Source organism: Sorex fumeus, unplaced genomic scaffold (genome assembly GCF_029834395.1).
Source record: "Sorex fumeus unplaced genomic scaffold, SorFum_2.1 ptg000063l, whole genome shotgun sequence".
Taxonomy (NCBI): domain Eukaryota; kingdom Metazoa; phylum Chordata; class Mammalia; order Eulipotyphla; family Soricidae; genus Sorex; species Sorex fumeus.
In genome coordinates this window covers 7,885,843-7,906,610 of record NW_026606120.1, presented here as the reverse complement: position 1 = coordinate 7,906,610, position 20,768 = coordinate 7,885,843, and the positions used below count along the sequence as shown (strand labels likewise).

Sequence of the window (20,768 nt, the reverse complement as noted above, 5' to 3'; positions counted from 1 at the left end):
TGCCCCGACCCCAGCCAGCTGTCACCAAGACCTTGGCCTTCCCTCACCGGAGTGGGTAGTCTCAGACCAATTCCCACCAGCTCCGTTAGAAGTGACAGCCAGCAGAAATGGAATCTGAAAGCGCCTCTTCCAGGCGAAGACTGAGCACAAGGGAAGCGAGAGAGCCACGATCATGCCAGGCTTCGTCTGGCCCAGCTGAGCACCTTGATGGAGCTGGGCAGTGCCCTTCACCACTGCAGTCATCTGCCTGGAGCGACCATGTGGCCCCACTGAACCCTGGCCAGCAAGAAGGAGCAGGTACAGGAGGAACTGCCCGTCTCACGCTCCTCTCACCTGGTTTGTTCTCAGCCTGGGGTGCAGGCTCGGCCTGGGCCTTGTGATTCAAGCTCTCTGGCCCCTTGTCCTTGGAGGCACCGGCTGTGAAGGAGGAAGGAGACAGCTCACCACGCGGGGAGCAGGGGGAGTCTGGCTTGAAGATGGGGACGTCCTGGTTCTAGTCCACCAGACTTATTCATGGTACCCAACTCCCAAACTCTTAGCTTTAGGGGGTTTTTTGTTGGGAGGAGGATGTCACACCTAGCAGTGCTGGGGAGAAGGGGAGAGAGGGTATGAAATGGACCCTTAATCAGGCACTCCATCCCTTTGAACTATCTTCCTGGTCCCTCCACTCCCAAATATGTTTTAAATTCTCTGACTGGATCCAGAACAATAAATAGTAAGGCGGGTAGGGTTCTTGCCTTTCACATGGCCAACCCAAGTTCAATCCCTGACATCCCATAGGGCCTCTGAGCCCTGCCGGGAGTGATTCCTGATAAAAGAACCAGGAGGAAGCCTTGAGCATTGTCAGATGTGGCCCTAAAATAAATACACAAAAGCAACTGATTCCTCTGCAGAGTCACACTGACTGTCTGTAGCCTTGAAAAGCCTCTTCCCTTCCTGCCGTCTGTCGCCTTCCAGAACACACTAAGGCTCTGGGACCAGAGGGGATGGTTCCTTTGTAGGCAGGGAAGCCTGCCTGGGTGTTCAGAGGCTCCTGCTCTAGTTCCGGGAGCCTGGCTGGGATGCCGCAATATGGGGGATGTCGGAGGAGTCAGCGGATTTTACCAGGCCCAGAGTCGGTTCTCTGAAGCTGCCTTTCTTTGAATCTACCGAAATCTCTGCCTAACTCTGGAATGATGTTACAGGTGACCGGGTGCCTCGACTCCCCACTACAGGAGAACCTCACACCTACCCAGGAAGAAGCTGCACCAGGAAAGAGGATGGCAAGAAGGGCGCTTTCCTTGCACCCAGATTTGAGAGTGGGGCCAGGAAGGAGCCACAGCCGGACTCCGGCCCACACGCTTTGATCCCGGCCACCTGGACTCAGAGCAGGGCCTCCTTCCAGCCCTCGGCCCCACAGCACCAGTGCAGACAGGGGCTTCCTCCTGGATGCCACAGTGTATGTGCAGATGGTGCGGCCAGAAGAGTGGGAGAGTGGGGAGATGGCACAGGAGTGAAGGCACTCGCCTTGTCTAGGGCCAAATTCGATTCAGTTCTCAGTCCCATGTCCCAGTTCCCCAGCACTCTCTGCAGAAGCAGTCTCTGAGCACAACCGCTGTGGCCCAAAACAGCCACCACACACACACACACACACACACACACACACACACACACACACACAGGGGAAGACAGCCTGTCTGCCTCTGAGCATTGGGTGGCCACAGGGATTGTGTGCACCCTCTAAGCCTCGGCATCCCTTCTCTAGAGAAGCTGCACCCTGGCATCCCAGAGCACTGATGCAGGAGTGCATCAGACAGGTCACAAGGATGCTTTTGCACCTGCAATTCACTATCATTATGTTAGGCCCCCCTCTGGTGCCAGGCAGTCAGTCGGGGCATGGAACTCTGGTTCTATTCCTTCATCTGCCCTCACTAGTAATAGCTCAGACTCATTGAAGGAGCAGATGAATATATACACGAACAAGCTGAAACGCTGTCTGGCATCCAAAAGCACTTGGACTTGAGCTCTAACGACACTGATGAGCTGAGAGCAGTGACTGAGAGCAGCTGCCCAGGCCAGGAGGCAAGTCTGTGTCCACAAGGCTGGCATTCCAGACGGCTTGCGTGTGGAGTGACCCCACGGGACCACGAGTCCACACACATTCGGACAGAGATGGGGCAATGTGGAGAGCCACGTGGATCCGGCTACTTGGTCCCAGGTGAGTGGGAAGGCCTCAGGCCTAGGACTCTTGCCCCCAGCCAGCTCAGTGCTCACAGCAGCCTGCAAAGTCTCCCTGACGCCTGTGCTCCCTCACGGCCGGGGCCTGCCCACAGCTGCCCGGCAGAGTGGAGACACTGCAGCAGGGCACGGGGCCACCTTCGTCCACACAACTCTCATGTGCGTGGGCACAGGTCAGACACTTTAGTCTGCCCTGCACACAGAGGGCGGGTATCAAAGGGGCCCTGTCTGGTGGCTGGAGGGGCTGACACAGCCCCCTGGACACGTGGGAAAGCAGGGTTGTGGCAGCACTCTCTCTGTCTCTCTCCCTCCCTTCCACCATCTCTCCCCCCTATCTCTCACACATGCACTCTGACTCACACACACTCTGACTCTCTCATGACTCTGACTTTCTCTCACACACTCATTCACACATGTATTGTGACTCTCATGTACTCTCACACACATGCTCTCAATACACACACACACACACACTGAGTCTCTCACATACACTGACTCTCACACACACTCTCTCATACACATTCCAACTCTCTCACACACACTGACTCTCTCTCACATACACACTGACTTTCTCACATGCACACTGACTCTCTCACACACACACTGACTCTCACACACACTGACTCACACACACTGACTCTCACACACACTGACTCTCACACACACACAATTTCTCTCTCACACACTGACTCTCTCACACACACAATTTCTCTCTCACACACTGACTCTCTCACACACACACACTAACTCTCTCACACACACTGACTCTCACACACACTCTGACTCTTGCACACACACAAACACTGACTCACACACACTCTGACACTCTCTCATACACACTGACTCTCACATCTGACTTTCATACACACATACCCACAAGCACTCTCACACTCTGTCTGACTTACACATACACACACACACACACACACACACACAGTCCTAAGTGAAATCGCTAGAAGGAGAAACCCCCTCTGAGGACAGGTGAGAGGTTGGAGCGCAGCTGAGCTCTGTGGAAAGAGCTGGAACCCCTGCAGAGCAGGCTCCTCAGACAGCTGAATAGAAAGCAGACCAGAGTGTCTGAGGGCAAGTCTTCCTTATGCTGGTCCTGGGCAGTCAGGGCTGAGCCAGGTCAGCCCAGAGCAACCCCCCAAACCAACAGCCATGGCTCCCCCACAGCTGCCTGTACCCTCAGGGCACGAGTGTGGGTCCTGTCCCCTCTCGCCGCGCTGCTGATCTCCTCAGTCTCCCCCTCTGCACCCAGTGGGTCGGCATCACAGAGTCCTGTGAGGACACGTGGCCAGTGGCAGCTCCCACAGACAGAAGGGCCAGTCCCCTAGAAGGTGCCTGTGGCTGAGCCCCTACAAGGGCCGCTCTGTCCAGACTCAGTTTTCATCCCTGCACTAGCTGCTGGGCTCAAAAACCCCAACTGTGGGACTGGAGCGATAGCCCAGTGGGTAGAGCATTTGCCTTGCACGCGGCCTACCCGGGTTCAGTTCCCAGCATCCCATATGGTTCCCTGAGCACCGCCAGGAGTAATTCCTGAGTGCAGAGCCAAAAGTAATTCCTGTGCACTGCCAGGTGTGACCCAAAAAGAAAAAAAAAATGTGTTTTTCCGGAGCTGACACCTGGGGGTGGTCTCCAGTTGGGGGCAACCTCTCTCAAAGTTACACAGGGCTCCCTGTGACAATGTCCTAAGGATGGCTGATGACCTGCTAGTCTCTGTTTTTCTCAGGCCATTGCACGAGACTCTGGAAACCCAAAAATATTGTGTCTGATAAGGACTGGGGTAATTCTGACCACCCCCCCCCCCCCGCCCCAACCATGACCCTGCACCGGAAGTTGTTGAGGGCAGCCTGTGGGAAGAGGGACTGAGGGAGGTTGGACATCAGACCCACTGCACTCTGGACCCTGCCTAAGCCCCCACCATCCCTAGAGGCTTCCTACCTGGGTATTCTTTTTTTTTTCTTTTACATTTTGGGTCACACCTGGCAATACACAGGGGTTACTCCTGGCTCTGCACTCAGGAATTATTTCTGGCAGTGCTCAGAGGACCATATGGGATGGGGGGGATCGAACCTGGGTCGGCTGCATGCAAGGCAAGCGCCCTACCCTCTGTGCTATCGCTCCAGCCCCTACCTGGGTATTCTTTGGGATTTGGGGTTCCCCGGATCCTAGGACGCCAGAGCAGGGAGGCTACCCAGGAAGGACCTCAGGAGCAGCCCTGGTGGAGCTGCTTGTCTGGAGACTTGGTGGGCCCTGAGCTGACCTGGGGCCCCTGGCACCCCATCCCCATCAGTCACCACAGAACCCTTTGCTTTGACAGGGTGAGGGCAGGAGGGGCCACCCATGGGCCTGGGCTCCAGGAGTGTCACTCTCTCCCACCGGGCTCCCGCAGCCTCATTCCTCCCACCTGCGCCTCAGCCCCGGCCAGGCTGCGGCCAGCAGGGTGGGCACCGCCTCGCTTACCTGTCCCCAGCGGGTCCAGGCTGTGGAGCATGAGCCAGAAGATGGAGCTGCGGATGGTGCTGTTGTGCAGAGACGGGGAGCTGCTCTCACGGGTGAGCATGGACACAGACGGGAGCTGGGCAGGGAGAGTCACACGGGCCTCAGTGGGCCCAGTGCCCTCACCCAGAGGCGGGGCAGAAGCACAGGCCTCCCCGGAGGGCACCCCCACTGCTTCCTCTCTGCAGGGCTGACCCCCACTGGCTGAGTCCAGGCTCCACACAGACTGGGCAGACACAGTCCCTCACCCGCCTCCACTCACACCACAGGGACACACACCCAGTCCCGACCCTCCATGGCTATGGTCTCCCCGTCCCCCGACATTAAGGGGACAAAGACTTCAAGAAACTCAGGGGCCCAGGCCAAGGGGCTTCTGCATCCTAGGCCTCTCCTCCCACCTGCTCACAGACCTTCACAGATACCCACAGACACACACGGGGCTCAGCTCAACTCATTCTCATGACACTCCCCAAATACTATCTGATCCACCCAGAGAGGCAAAGTCAGACCCCAGCTGCACCCCACCCCCACCCCCAGCCAGAACCTGTCCTTGTGGAGCTGTCCTCGCACGCCCCCTAGTGGCTGTGCTCACGCAGTGTCCACTGGCTGAAGGTATTCTCCAGGTGACCTCTGCCTCCAGGGTCTCCCCTGTATAATCCAGGCTCCAGGACCCCCTGCCTCTGATTGCCACATTTCCCAAGACAGCTAAATCGCCATTTCTCAGAAACCTCAGACTCCCCTGTCCCCAGGACCTCTCCGATGATTCTCTTAATTTGGAGACATTAAAAGCTTTAAGCATCAGGGCCAGAGAAATAGTACAGCAAGATAGGGCGTTTGCCTTGCACATGGCCGACCTGGGTTCGATCCCCGGCATTCCATATGGTCCCCCAAGCACTATCAGGAGTGATTCCTGAATGCAGAACCAGGAGGAACCCCTGAGCATCGCTGGGTGTAGCCCAAAAGAAAAAAAAAAAGCATTAAGCATTCAAATGATTAAGCTTTGAGATCATGCTGGCGTTTGACTCATCCAGTCATTGTATAGATGCAAATCTGAGGCCCAAGTTCACCACGAACTAGATACTGAACACGCTGCCTCTTCCTCTTTCCTCTGCAAGGACAGAGAAAGCAGACGCACACCCAGATAACCAGTGATCTCAGAGAATGCTGTCACCACACCTGTATCCAGTGTCCCCAAGTAATGTGTTCACTCACCACGGTCTCTCATACCAGCTGTCTCTGGCCCCTTAAATGCACCTTCCAAATCAGGACTTAGTTCAAAGGACTGAGCATATGCATGCCGGAAACCCGGGTTCCATCCCCAGCATTGCCTGGAACCCCAGCACTGCCAGGAGAGACTCCCAAGCAATACACATGGTCCCTGGTCCTTCACTTGAAACACTGTCCCCAACCCCCACTGTCTGTGTTTCTGACACTTGACCTTCCCAGCCCTGCTCACTCTGTTCTAGAGCCTGGTTCTTCCTCCGTAGCACATCTCAGCTTATCCAGAGAGACCAGGACATACAGATAGACAAGCCGCCTCTGGCACGCAAGCAGACGGTCCTGCATGTCCATTCATCACTCCGTGCATGAAAGTGTTAGCCAGCACTTAACGAAGATTCAAAAACCATCGAGTGAATAAATGAATAAATTGTCCCCTGAATTGGGCCAGAAAAGCAGGGAGGGCATTTCCCTTGCATGCAGCCAACCCAGGTTTGATCCCCAGCATCCCATATGGTCCACCAACACCACAATTTCCTAGTGCAGAGCCAGGAGTGACCCCTAAGCATCACCAGTCGTGGCCCCCAAGCTCCCTAAAATCGTCACTGTCACTGTCCTCCAATTGTTCACCAATTCACTTGAGCGGTCACCAGTAACATCTCCATCGTGAATTTATTGTTATTGTTTTTGGCATATCCAATACATCTCGGGTGAGATACTCTTGGTAGCTTGCCTGGCTCTCCGAGAGGGGCAAAAGAATTGAAACTGGGTTGGCCCTGTGCAAGGCAAATGCCTTACCCACTGTGCTATCGCTCCAGCCCTCACTAAAATTAATTAATTAATTAATTAATTAAAATTTTTAAAAAAACTGTCCTGGGGCTGGAGCGATAGCACAGCTGGTAGGGCGTTTGCCTTGCACATGGCCAAGCCGGGTTCAATTCCCAGCATACCATATGGTCCCCTGAGCACCACCAGGAGTAATTCCTGAGTGCAGAACCAGAAGTCACCCCTGAGCATTGCCGGGTGTGACCCAAAAAACAAACAAACAAAAAAAAACTGTCCTACAAATATATCTAACTATCTCAACTTCTCTACTCTGTTTCATGCCTTTTCCCTCTGCCTAAAGTGCCCTTCTCATTACTTTGTGTCTACTGTTTTTTCCTCCAGAAAATTCAGGGTGAGGGATCAGAGCAATAGTACAGTGAACAAGATGCTTGCCTAGCATGTGACCAACTTGGGTTCGATCCCCAGCACCCCATTCATTCCCTGAGCTCACCAAGCATGACACCTGAGTGCAGAGCTGGGGGGTGGTGGGGGTGTGGGACAGGGTTGTGAGTGTAGTGAACTTATACCACAGCCATCTCTGTTGCTCTAACTTCTGTCTTGACAAAGGCTGTATCGCCTTTTGTTGTTTGTGGGTCACACCCAGTGGTGCTCAGGGTTTACTCCTGGTTATGTGCTCAGGGGTCATTCCTGGCAAGGCTGGGGGACTTTATGGGGGTGCCAGGAATTGAGCCCAGATCTGCAGAGTGCAAGGCAAGAGCTTGCTGAATTCTTGGTCCTAGGAGCTTGATGAAGGCAGCTGAATAAGCTCAAACTCCCACAGGCCTCCAGGGCCCTGGGTCGTTAACTGTCTCTCTGCACCTCTAGAACCCGCCAAAGCTGAACTTGTACTAGAACTCTCTCCTCTGCTCAGCTCAGGAAAATGCAGGCAGCACCGCCTGCCCAGGACTCCTCTTCCCTCCCCCACTTCCTGGCCACCTGCCCCTGCAGGGGCTGTGCTCGCCCAGCATGGATGCAGGTTCTCTGACCGGAGAGATCTAAGACTGATGACAGCACCCGTGTGACAAAGCTCTAGACTGAAAGGCAAAGACCAAGGGACTGGGCTTCGGAGGAACGGGAAAGGCATCTGGCTGGTAGAACTGGGTGGCTCTGTTTTTTTTTCTTTCTATTTTTTTTTTTTGTTTATTTGTTTTGTTTTCACTAGGCAGAGATCCATGGGCTGCCTGGCCTGAATTCTGCCCCCACTGAGGGGACATGAACCAGGGACTTTGCACAGGACTGCACCAAATAGAGAACCCGTCTGAGCCTGGGTGTCAAAGCAAAGGTCTCCCTGACTCACTCCCTCTCCCTTGAAGGTCACGTCCAATCAGGCATCACTGCTTGCTCCGAGAGCCCTAAGCATGGCCTCATCTTCATCTGCTGCCTCAGCCCCGATCTGTTCCTCCTTCTGGTTTTCTCTCCAACCCCAGCCAGAGAGACTCCAAGCACACCATGTGCCCCACACCCACTCATATGCGTATTTTTGCACCGTGGTTTATAGTACTGTGGCTAAGGGGGTTTCATACTTAGGAGGGAGCTGGACTCCTCAGCTGGGGTCACTTGGGCCTCTTGCCTGCACCACAGAAACAGAACACAAGCCACGGATGTGACACCAGGCTCTCCCGCCATCACATTTTCCAAAAGTTAAAGAAACGGGTCAAGTTAATTTTAATAATATACTTGGGCTGGAGCAATAGTACAGCAGATAGGGCTTTTGCCTTGCACACAACCGACCTGGGTTCGATTCCCAGCACCCCATATGGTCCCCCGAGCACCACTAGGAGTAATTCCTGAGTGCATAGCCAGGAGTAACCCATGTGCATTGCCTGGTGTGACCCAGAAAACGATAAATAAATAAATAAATAATATACTTGATCTAAATCTGTATGTTTAAATATGGTGATTAAATGTAATTCACAATTGAAATATTGATGCAGTATTTTGCATAGAGTGCCATTAGACCTTTTAAATCTGCATTTAATACTTGCAGCAAAGTTAATGTAACCAAGTTCTGACCAAGCCCAATTTCAGGAGCTCAGCAGCAGCAGGAAGCCAGTGACCCAGGAGTAGGCCACACCATCCCTGCGAGCCATTTTCCTACCTTCCACACCATCTTTCATTTCGGCGCTTCATAGTAAAGGCTTGCCCAGAGTGCCAAAACATATGCACAGGCCAATGGAGTAGGCCAGAGAGCCCAGAAATCAATCTGCACGTATACTGACCTCTAATCTACAAAAAAGGAGCCGAGTCCAGAAAGCTTCTTCAATGAGTGGGGATGAGACACCCACATACAGAAAAAAATGAAACTAGATCATCATTTAACATCACGAATCACGACCATCCTGTTATTCGTCGATTGCCTCGAGCAGGCCCCAGTAACGTCTCCTTCATCCTATCCCTGAGATTTTTAAGAAAGTGCTATATTCAAGGCTCTTTAGGAGAATGAGACCCATCATTGTTACTGGTATTTGGCATATTGGGTATGCCACGGGGAGTTTGCCAGACTCTGCCGTGTGGGCAGGCTACATTCGGTAGCCTGCCGCCAGTTTGTCCATTCAACATCATCACTTAAATAAACTAACAAAAAAATGCAATCAAACCATAAACTACAGTGAGCCTAAATCATACAGTAGAGAGAAGAAAAGCTGATAATGTGGGGCTGGAGCCATAGCAGAGCAGGTAGGGTGTTTGCCTTGCATGCGGCCGACCCAGGTTCAATCCCCAGCATTTCATATGGTCCCCCAAGCACTACCAAGAGTAATTCCTGAGTGCATGAGCCAGGAATAACCCCTGTGCATTGCTAGGTGTGACCCAAAAAGAAAAAAAGCTGATAATGTTCTTCAGACCCCTGGCATCAGGGCAGAGTCCACTGGAAAGGAGAACACAAATAAGAAACACATAGGACTATGTCAAACTATTCATGACTGGGTTTCGGGGAGACACTGTCACTGTCACTGTCCTCCCGTTGTTCATCGATTTGCACGAGCGGGCCCAGGAACGTCTTCATTGGAGACTTTGTTGTTACTGTGTTTGGCATATCGAATACATCACGGGTAACTTGCTCTGCTGTGTGGGCGAGATACTAGCTTGCCGGGCTCTCCGAGAGGGGCGGAGGAATCGAACTCGGGTCGGCCATGTTGGCTGCGTGCAGGGCAAACGCCCTACCGCTGTGCTATCGCTCCATCCCTTCGGGGAGACCATGTTTCAGTATTGACCCCTTTCCCAGTCTCCACTTCCCTCCCCACTGCCGCTCTCCTCCATCTGCCTCCCACCCACCAGTTTGCCTCTAGGATGGGCATTTTGTTTTATTTTCTTCTTTCCATATATTTTTATTAGAGCACCAGAGTTACACAGCTATTCGTAGTTGAGTTTTAGACATACAATATCTCAGCACCCATCCCGCCACCAGGGTCAACTTCCCTCCACCAATGTTCCCAGGCTCCCTCCCATATCCATCCCTCAGGCCTGCCCTCGTGACAGGCCCCTTTCTGAGGTTGGTTGTTAAAGTTTGGGCCTCTTGATTCAGTGTTGTTGACTCTATGGTTTGAACATTGGCTCTGTCATTCCTTAACACCTTTGTAACTGACTCCCCTGGCCTGGGCCCTGTTACTTCTTATCTGTCTCTTCTCCCCTCCCCCCATACCCTTCCACTCTTTCTCTCCTTCTCCCTATACTCTGGGGCCAAGGTTGAGCATGGAGGGCCGTTTTTACACATAGCACATACCCATACACAAACACACCCACACCGATACACATGCGTGTTTTTGCATTGTGGTCTACAGTACCACAGTAGTACAGTACCCTAAGAGGGTTTCATACCTACTTCACCACCTTTCAGCACCACCTCCTCTTCCCCCCGGCTGAACACTTCCCTCTACCACTAGACTACATCAAGTGAAAAAAAAAAAAAAGCTTGAAGGACCCAGGGCATGCTTAGCATGCAGGAGCCCAAAATTGGGTAGGTTGGGTGTCTGGCACTCCAAACACTGCCAGGAGCAATCCCTGCATGGCAGAGCTGGTGATAACCCCTCAGCACCACCAAATGTGGCCAAAAAAAAAAAGAGAGAAACTGGAAAGGAAAAAATCAAAGCTAGGGGTTGGAGTGATAGCACAGCAGGTAGGGTGTTTGCCTTGCACACGACTGACCCAGGTTCAATCCCCAGCATCCCATATGGTCCCCTGATCACCGCCAGGAGTAATTCCTGAGTGCAGAGCCAGTAATAACCCTTGTGCCTCACCAGGTGTGACCCAAAAAGCAAAAAAATTAAATTAAAAAATTAAAGGTAACTGAGCAAACGGAGGAGATATTTACACATTATACATCAGAGTTAATACCCAAACAACATAAAGAACTCTCTCAACAAATAAGAAAGCACGTGGGAGCAAATAAGTAAACAAAATAAGACAAAACTGAGGAAGAAAAAAAGAGCAAAGACCTAAAATCAGTAGAGAGGTGAAAAGCAAATTCCAAAGGAATATGAATAAAACAAAGGTCAAAAAACCAACCAACAACAGAGCTAACTCCTCAACTCAGTGAAAACTGTGATGGTGAGTGAGAAACTGTGGGCAGGAAGAATGGTGGAGGGATCCTGTGTGTGCAGTGGGATGGCATTCAAACTTCATGCAGATACAAGCATGAAATTATACCCTTGAAACTCTATACTACTGCAAGACACCGAAGATAAATTGGCTTTTATATTAATATCTAGTCTTCTGTTGATGATTAATAACAATATAGGTTTATTGAGTGGCAAAGTCTTACCCAGAATAACAGGGATAGCAAACAATGAAGCCTGAGTTAAGACTCTTACATAAGTATGCAGGTACCTGTGATTAGGGCCACTCACTGGTTGAGTAATTTTGATTTTTGATTGGTTATTCTCTGTAAGCCTCAGTTTCCTCATCTGCAAAATGAGAATAACCATCTCAGGCTGGATGAGAAGTTACTAAGATAGTGTGTGGAGGGAGTGGGGTAAATATTCCTTCCCCCATCCCTTGTTTGTCTAAATTATTCCAGTTCCCTGAGGAAACAGACCTCCAGCTAGCGGCATGCCAGGCTGGGCCCTGTGGAGACAGGAAGACAGTTCCCCCTTCTGGTGGCAATGCTGAGCCTGCCGTGGCCACTCCCCCACCTCAGTCCAGTCCAGGCTGGCTGGCAGCAGCCCAGGGTGGAGGACCACAAGGCTTTCTTGCTCTTGCCTCTGTCAAGGAGAGACAGAGCTCATTCAGCCACCCATCTCTCGCCCCCATGGCTCACGCCTTGCCTGGCCAGGCCTCTCTCTCAGCTTCCGGTCGTGGCCTGGTCCCCCCTCACTAGCCGGGGCCTGGCTGGCTCAGTAAGTCCTGGGTTTCTGAGACATCTTCCAGAGAGGCTGCACCAAGAGGTTTCTTAGCCAAGGAGAGGGGGAAGCCGGAAGTCAGGTGTGAGGGACACAGCAGGACTAATTCGTTTCCACTATTAAAGTGAAACTCCTGACAGCACTGGTACAAACCAACACAAACCCCCTGGGCGGGGAGAGGTACCCCTTGAGCACAGAACCTGGAGTAACAATGACTGTGACCCAAAAACACCAAACAACCCCCCCCACAAAAAAAAAACAAACAAACATGATTTTACCAGGTCAAAGATTTGATCTTCACAGAGTCATGTTTCATGAATTATGGGGAGGAGCAATAGCTCAGTGGGTAGGGCGTTTGCCTTGCATGCAGCTGACCAGGCTGACCTGAGTTCGATTCCTCCACCCCTCTCAGAGAGCCCAGCAAGCTACTGAGAGTGTCTCCCCTGAACGGCAAAGCCTGGCAAGCTCCCCGTGACATATTCGATATGCCAAACACAGTAACAAAAAGTCTCACAATGTTACTGGGCCCGCTCAAGCAAATCGATGAACAACGAGAGGACAGTGACAGTGACAGAAATGGGAATAGAGATTGTTCCTTCTTTCTCTCTCTCTGCCTTTCTCTCACTCTCACTCTCTCTCTTTTATCTCTCTCTTTCAAGAAGAAACCTGGGGGGGCTGGAGCAATAGCACAGCAGGTAGGGCATTTGCCTTGCACGGGGCCGACCTGGGTTCGATTCCCAGTGTCCCATATGGTCCCCCAAGCACTGCCAGAAGTAATTCCTGAGTGCATGAGCCAGGAGGAAGCCCTGCACAACAGAAGAAGAAGAAGAAGAAGAAGAAGAAGAAGAAGAAGAAGAAGAAGAAGAAGAAGAAGAAGAAGAATAAGAAGAAGAAGAAGAAGAAGAAGAAGAAGAAGAAGAAGAAGAAGAAGAAGAAGAAGAAGAAGAAGAGGAGAAGGAGGAGGAGGAGGAGGAGGAGGAGGAGGGGAGGGAGGAAGAGGAGGTGCTATCTCTCCAGCCCCTCAATGCATTTTTAATCATTTAAAAAAAATTTTAAATGTGATAGTTCTTGAGTTAATTTGAATGATTTCAAAACATGGCTGTTAATGGCAAGAAGTTCTGCCTTTAAAAAATTAATGGCGTTTATTTAAAAATCACACTGGATCTCTTTCAACAAAGAGATAAAAACTGAGTTGTCATCAGAACTGCCACTAAAGCCCTCAAAGTCTGTCTTAAGTAGGTTAAGAAGCTCTCTTTGAAACTCAGAATTACTCTTTATTCACTTGATAAGCTTTGCTCTATGGGAAATGGATATAGTTCTGGCAAAATGGAAAATTCAGAGTTCACAAAGTTTCAATAAAACCAGAATGACAGGAGGCAAGTCAAGGTATTTTGAAAACTGCTTTCCTCTGATGAGAGAGTGGGACTCCATGCTGGCCTCCCTGGCCTCCCCAATGAAGTGGAAGAGTGCTCAGAGCCTAGCGCTCTCTCTCCCTCCCTCCCTCTTTCTCTCTCTCTCCCTCCCTCCCTCCCTTCCTCCCTCTTTCTCTCTGTCTCTCTGTCTCCCATTCTCTCTCTCTGTCTCTCTTCTCTCCCTCTCTCTGTCTCTCTCTGTCTTTCTCTCCCTCTCTCTCTCCCCCTTCTCTCTCTCTCTCTCTCTCTCTCTCCCTCTCTCTCTCCTCTCTCTCTCTCTCTCAGCCTCGGGACTGCGGAGCTGCACTCTAGTGGGAAACGGTGTTGATTGAATGTAGCGCTGGACACTGGCGCCCAGTTCCAATACCTGCTGGCCAGGCAAGCTCTCCTGTGGTGGCTTCTGCAAATAAGACCCTTAGGGGTATCAGGGTGATGCCCACCAGATCAGTCAGGGGACAGCAGCACTGGGCCTCCCAGAACACAGGACATTATCAATGAATGTCAAAGCTAGACAGGAACTTTCGGTGGTTCACTGACTTGGTCATTTTCAGCGGAGAAGAGAGGGGACATTCTTGAGGTCATTGTGAGAGGCAGAACATGACTCGAACCCTAGTTTCCAACTCTATTCCACGCTCTGGTTAAATCAACACCATGTATCAAGAATCCTAAAGGAAGTACATTTTGTCTCGCTGGTGCATCTGTCACTGAATTTGGCCTCCACCTTGCTCACGCATCAGAACTGCCCTGGATTAAATACTAAGTCCTTCTGCTCTTTGCATGCAAATTTCTGCTCACTCCAGAGCTTTCCTGAAACCTGAAACATGCAGATTGTGAGAGAACCTTCCCCCAAATTCATCCTTTAGAAGTCGGAGATGAATGGAAACTGTGACCCCCAGGTTGACCTCATGTTGGAGGTTCAAGGACCAAACAGCTGTGAGATGAATTTTCAGAGCCCAGCTCCCCAGTCTCCAGTTCTGGCTATAGAGTCACGTGTGAGTTTAGCATAAAGGTTCTTCAGAGATGCAGAGAAATTCTCAGAAGTAGTACTGGGGGCTGGCAGGAAGCTGCAGGGCTGGCTCTCTGGGGAGCAGAAAGGGCCTCATCCCAGGCTACTTATCTGTCAGGGCTGCATGGAGGCCCTGTCTGCTCTGACATTTATTTTATTCCTTCTGCTCCTCACCATTTTACTCTTTTGATTTTTGTTTTTCAGTCACACCTGACAGTGCTCAGGACTTACTCCTATCTCTGTGCTCAGGGATCACACTTGGAGAGGCTCAGGGAACCACATGTGTGTGAAGGATCGAGTCCAGGTCAGCCATCTACCAGGCAAGCACCTTATCTGCTGGACTATCTCTCTGGCCTTTGCCATATAATATTTCACAACTGAAGACTCCCTCTCTCGGGGCTGGAGCGATAGCACAGCAGGTAGGGCGTTTGCCTTGCACGTGACCAACACAGGTTCAATTCCCAGCATCCCATCTGGTCCCCCGAGCACTGCCAGGAGTAATTCCTAAGTGTATGATACAATGCCAGGTGTGACGCAAAAAATGATATTAAATTAAATTAAAATAAAATAAAATGAAAACTCCCTCTCAGGCCAAGACTCTATCCAAGGCTCCATCCAATGTTCTCGTCATTTCATGTCCAGAACGTGAACAAAATAGAATTAAATGGAAGAAGATAAATCCTCGACACCACCCAGTGATCACAGAAGAGACGACCATTGAATCCTGCCTGAAAGCCCCTTGAATATTGTCTAAAGCCCAACCCAAATGTTATTTCCTAAGACCCCATCACACCAGGGGGGTTCAGGTCATGATGCTACTGCCTGCTGCTGTGTGGCCCTGAAAGCTTTAACTTCACTAGACCTCAGTTTCTCACGCTAGCCCTGGGGAATCATAAGGGCAACCACTTTTTTTCTTTCTTTTTTTTCCCCCTTGTTTTGGGTCCCACCCAGCGATGCTCAGGGGTTACTCCTGGCTCATGCACTCAGGAATTACTCCTGGCGATGCTCAGGGGACCATATGGGATGCTGGGAATCGAACCTGGGTCGGCCTCATGCAAGGCAAACGCCCTACCCACTGTGCTATCGCTCCAGCCCAAGGCAACCATTTTTACAGGATGACAAAGGACAAGCCAGAGTTGCTGTTGCAGATGCGACTGGCAAAAAAGAGCCTTGAAGGGAGGGCTGACTGTCTAGGGCGCCGAGTGCCAGGCCTGCTGTCTGCTTTGTCCCGGCTTCCCTCTCCTCTCCACCCTTTGCTCCAGCCCGTCCTTACCTTGCCGAGGTCCCCGAGGGCCCTGACCCTGGCCGCTGGCCTCGTGTTGAGCTGCTCCTTCACCCAGCGCTCCAGCTGCCTGTTCCACTTCATGGTGAAGACGTAGGCGGCATAGGCCAGCAGCAGCAGCAGGCTCTCCCACCAGGCGATGAGGCTGTCCAGGAAGAAGACGATGAGCAGCAGCAGGTCCAGGATGTAGAAGGAGACGTCGCGGAACAAGGGCCACCAGGTGAGGTGGAGGATCTCCCGGGAGAAGAGGGAGCAGGTGCCGATGACGAAGAGGATATTGAACACGGCCGAGCCCACGATGGTGCCGATGCCCACGTTGCTGTGGGAGATGAAGACCCCGATGAGCGAGGTGAAGAGCTCCGGGGCGGAGCCCCCCGCAGCCATGAACGTGGCACCCGCCACGTCCTCTGAGATCCGCAGCTTCTCTGTGATGACGCCCAGTGCGGGCACGAAGTACTCGTCGCACACGATCGCCAGCGCCACAAACACGTACGTCATGCCAAAGACGTGCAGCGCCAGCCAGCCCTGACGGCGCTCCTCCACGCTGAACAGGTCTGGGGGGTACTCTCCCTGAGGGGGGTGGGCTGGCTGGCTGGCAGGTGAGCCCGAGGGACTGGAATGGGGGTGGCCGGGGGAGTGGGCAGTGGGCACCGTGGGGGCTGGCTCCAGCACTGCACAGCCATGGACCTGAGTGATGGGGCTGGGCCTGCTGGGGACAGTCGCTGAGGTGTGGGGTGCAGGCGGGGATTTCTTCGCCGGCCCCCAGAAAGTGGTTGGGGGTGCACTAAGGGCTGGGGCACTGGTTCTGGATAAGGGGTCCCCAGCTTGCCGGGCTGCAGTAGAGGCTTTGGCTCCTGGGGGGCTACCGCTTGACTTGGTGTCTGAGGCCTCGGATAGCCCGGCGCTGGCTGGGGTGTCCGCTGAGACAGTTTCCTGGGGAGTTGTGGGGCGGATCTCCCCCATGAGCCCTGGGGAGACAGCTGAACCACTACTGTCCATTCTCGCAAGGACATCTCTGCCACTCGCACTCCTTGGAGCAGCCAAGGAGTTTGTTTCTCTGTCACTGTCCAGGAAAGTTGGGGTGTGCCCTATGCCCCTCCAGAGAGTGGACGGGGCCACTTTGTCCACTCCTGTGAGGGAAGGGTTGAGTTCCGGTACTGTGGAGGTTGTTTCACTGCCTCTTGCTGTAGCTCCTGGTGTGACGCGCTGGCTTCTCACAGTCGTGAGTGTGGGGGTGGCATGACTGTCTTCCGGCTCAGTGCCTGGGGTCTGGGTGTGCTTCCCCACCTCTGGCCTGGCTTGAGTTGGGGGGTCACTCTTCATTCCTCCCCAGGTTAATGCTGGGGTCGCCTCCACCCCTGCTGGTTTGGGTGCAGTTGGAGAGGTGGATCCTCTCCCAGGCGTGGTGGTGGGCACTCCCCCCAAGCCTGCACTGGGGGGCTGGGAGCTGTCCTGGGGTCTTGTTGCTCTTCGTGGCAGAATTGAGGTGCTCCCTGCAGCCCAGCCGGGTGTCGCTGAAGCCCCACTCTCCGTCCCAGAGCTAGATCCCGGCAGGTCACTGCTCACCATCACCTCCTTCCTGGCGAGGTCCCGGCTGGCCAGTTTCACAGGGAGTAGCGAAGAGACCACCCCCCACAGCGAGGGGGGGCCTGGGGAACTCCGCAGTTGCTGGCAGATGGAAATGATGAGCAGCATTCCCAGAAGGAAGACAAAGCGGGTCCAGAGAAGGCGCCGAGGGCCGAGCCGCCGCCTCTCCTGTGCCCCCATCCTGATCAGCTGCCCCGGAGTGCAGGTATGTCCAGTTAGGGACGGCCTCTCATTCTTCGCAGGGAAAGACAGAGGCTGTGCTGGGACTCAAGGTGGTGAGCGGGGAGACGTCTCCATGCAGACCAGCTGGGGGCAGCTGCAAAGATAGAAGATGAAGGAGCAGGTTACTTGGCCCTGGAGGGAGACAGGAACAGATACATGTAGGATTTTTTTTTTCTTTTTGGGTCACACCTGGTGATGCTCAGGGGTTAAGTTCTGGTTTGGTAATAATCCATGGACACTGAAGAGAGAATTAGCACTGTAGGACTGTCCTCCCATTGTTCATCATTTTGCTCGAGCGTGCCCAGTAACGTCTCCATTATGAGACTTGTTATCACTGTGTTTGGCATATCAAATATGTCATACGGAGCTTTCCAGGATTTGCCATGCGGGCGAGATACTCTCGGTAGCTTGCCGGGCTCTCCGAGAGGGGCGGAGAAATTGAACCCCGGTCGGCTGGGCCAGCCACGTGCAAGGCAAATGCCCTACTGCTGTGCTATTGCTCCAGCCCAAAGAGAGAATTAATGCAGATTTATTTATAAAAAACTAATATAATAAATAATAAAATTTTTTAAATAAAATAAATAAATGATGCAGATTTATTTTAAAAAAACACGGGTGGTTTTTTTTTTTTGGTCACACCCAGTGATGGTCAGGGGTTACTCCTGGCTCTGCACTCAGGAATTATTCCTGGCGGTACTCAGGGGACCATATGGGATGCGGGGAATCAAACCCAGGTCAGCCGCATGCACGGCAAGTGTCCTACTGCTGTACTATCACTCTGGCCCCTGCATGGCGTGGCTCTGAGTCAGGCCTCAGACCTAATTATGGTGGTAAAGAAACTTCAGTGGAGCATTCCATCACCCTGTTCTAACCAGCAGTAAACAGAAGGCAGCCCTGATGGCCGCAGAGTGAACACAGGTTCTTCAGACCATCATTATAAAACGATGGGACATGTCAAAAGCATCCCGCCGGCACCACAGCAATTAACAGTTACCTCTGCAATCTCTGGGTAGCCGGATGTGATAAGAACCTCAGCTCCCAGGTGTTTGGGGAGGAGAGAGGGAGGGAATAGGAAGTCAGGAAGCCTGAAACCATAAAAAGAGGCCAAACAGACAATGTTTGTGTTTCCCGTAGCCCCTCCCACCACCATTCCCTTCACTCGGGGGAGCATCTTTGCTATTTTGTTCCCCAGGAATAAACCTCACTAGGTCCCAGCCGGGTTCTTGTCCCTCCACTTGCCTTCTCTACCTTTTATAGAAACACTTTCTTTAGCTAGTTCGTGCTCTCCATTCTTTAGCTAGTTTCTTTAGCTAGTTCGTGCTCTCCATTCCATTCTTGGGAAGACACAAGAATCAGGGAGAAGGAGGAGCTGGATGGGCAGTGCCTGACCCCATCACATTGCATCATCACTCCTAAGAAGAGAATGGGGATCTGTCCGCCCACAAGTGACAGGGACAATTCACACAGGGGCCCTTATGGTGGAGGGAACCTCTTCTTCAAGAGCATCCACGCCCGTCCCAAAGGCCCCGTCCATGGGCAGAGACTGTCTAAGACCCTCTGTGAGGTCAACATGGCCACAACCCTATCTGAGTGTAATCCTGTAAGAACCTGCCTTCATTCCTCAGGTCCAAGCAGGAGCTCAGTCAGCCTTAGCTGGGGGTCCAGGTTGCAGATTGCACCTTCACCAAGGCCAGACAGCAGGAAGATTTTGTTTTAAGCTTTATACCAAAAAGAGATGAGAGGAAGACGGTTGGAGAAGTATTGAGGTGTTGGGGCTGGAGTGATAGTACAGAGGAGAGGGCCAGACCCAGGTTTGATCCCCAGCATCCTTTATGGGCCCCTGAGCACCACAAGGAGTAATTCCTATGTGCAGAGGCACGAGTAATCCCTGAGTATCGTCAAGTATGGCCCAACCCCCAAACCACCCCCCCAAGAAAAAAGAGAAGTAATTGAGATGTTTTTAAAGCGATACCCCTGGGCCACAGCTGGCAGTGGGTGAGTTGGAAAATGGCTTACTGTGTTAATAGGAGGACATGCAGTTTTAGGAGAGGAGGAAAAGGGGGGCATGTGAACCCCAGGAATCAAACCCAGAACTTCACACAGACTTGGCATAAGATCTAGCACTTAGAGTCATTTTCCTGCCTCAAGACACCACTGGTTTTTCTGTACTAACTCAAAAAGATTCCCCCACATCATCTAGAGGTCTTGGCTTTGAAGTTAATGCCATGAGGGTCGTCTGACGGCATGGGGCAACAGGAAGAAGGTGGAGTGGAGGGATAAGCCCGAATTCCCAGCTCGGTCACTTAACAGCCATGTCCCCATGCACAGATGAACCTGGCACCTCATCTGTGCCATGGGCAGGAGAACAGGCATGTTAAAGATGCAAAGATGCTCTCTGGGAAGATACCTGGAGAAACAAAACTCTGACCACAGAGCTATGAAAAGCTTTGCACAGAAACAGATGCCCCTGAGTGTTAGTTTTACATAAGGACATAGAAGGGGGAACAGGAGAGGCCTTTAAAGAATCCTCAGTTGTTAACGAAGAGTTGCATGGGGCCGGAATGGTAGCACAGTGAGGAGGATGCTTGCCTTGCATATGCATGTGGCCAACCCAGGTGCCATCCCCCACACCACATATGTTCCCTTGAGCCCAGCCAGGAGTGGTCCCTGAGTGCAGTCAGGAGTAAGCCCTGAACAAGGCTAGGTGTGGCCCCAAAACAAAATGAAAATAAAGATAAAGAAAAGAAGATAAAGGGTTGCAGCTAGCTCAAGTAAATCTGCATTAATTCTCTCTTCAGTGTCCATGGATTATTACAAAACCATGACTGAAAAGATTGAGCTTACATATGAGCTAGTAGCTTAGAAGAGCGAGGAGTAACCCACAGAGCTCAAAGCACAAGGAACTGGCATCAGTCAGTGCAACAACTCCTTCTGGAGGCAAGAAGAAACTGTGGGTCTGAGAGCTGTGACAGAGAGTCACACAGCTAGAGGGGACAGGACGATGTTGATGACCCCTCCGAGGCCCAGCCTTGCCAGCATCTCTCACTAATTAGCAAGGCAAAACCAATTGTCTTCAAAAGAAAGCGGAGCCCATGACACATGACTTTCCTCCTTTGTTCCTGAGTCCTGTCATCCTCTCTACCTCTCCCTGTCCACCTGAT

General features: G+C 52.0%; 1 protein-coding gene across 1 annotated transcript in view; it reads right to left on the bottom strand.

Moving 5' to 3' along the window:
* The window catches only part of SLC24A1 (solute carrier family 24 member 1), a 28,611-nt gene extending 9,470 nt beyond the window's left edge, over positions 1 to 19,141 (bottom strand). Inside the window, exons 1-4 of the mRNA XM_056128062.1 lie at positions 19,097 to 19,141; positions 15,790 to 17,574; positions 4,684 to 4,798; positions 334 to 417 (exon numbers count right to left, since the gene is read on the bottom strand). Coding sequence (XP_055984037.1) covers positions 334 to 417; positions 4,684 to 4,798; positions 15,790 to 17,574; positions 19,097 to 19,141 — 2,029 coding nt within the window. The remainder of the gene's footprint in view (positions 1 to 333; positions 418 to 4,683; positions 4,799 to 15,789; positions 17,575 to 19,096) is intronic.
* Between the last annotated feature and the right edge of the window lie 1,627 nt (positions 19,142 to 20,768).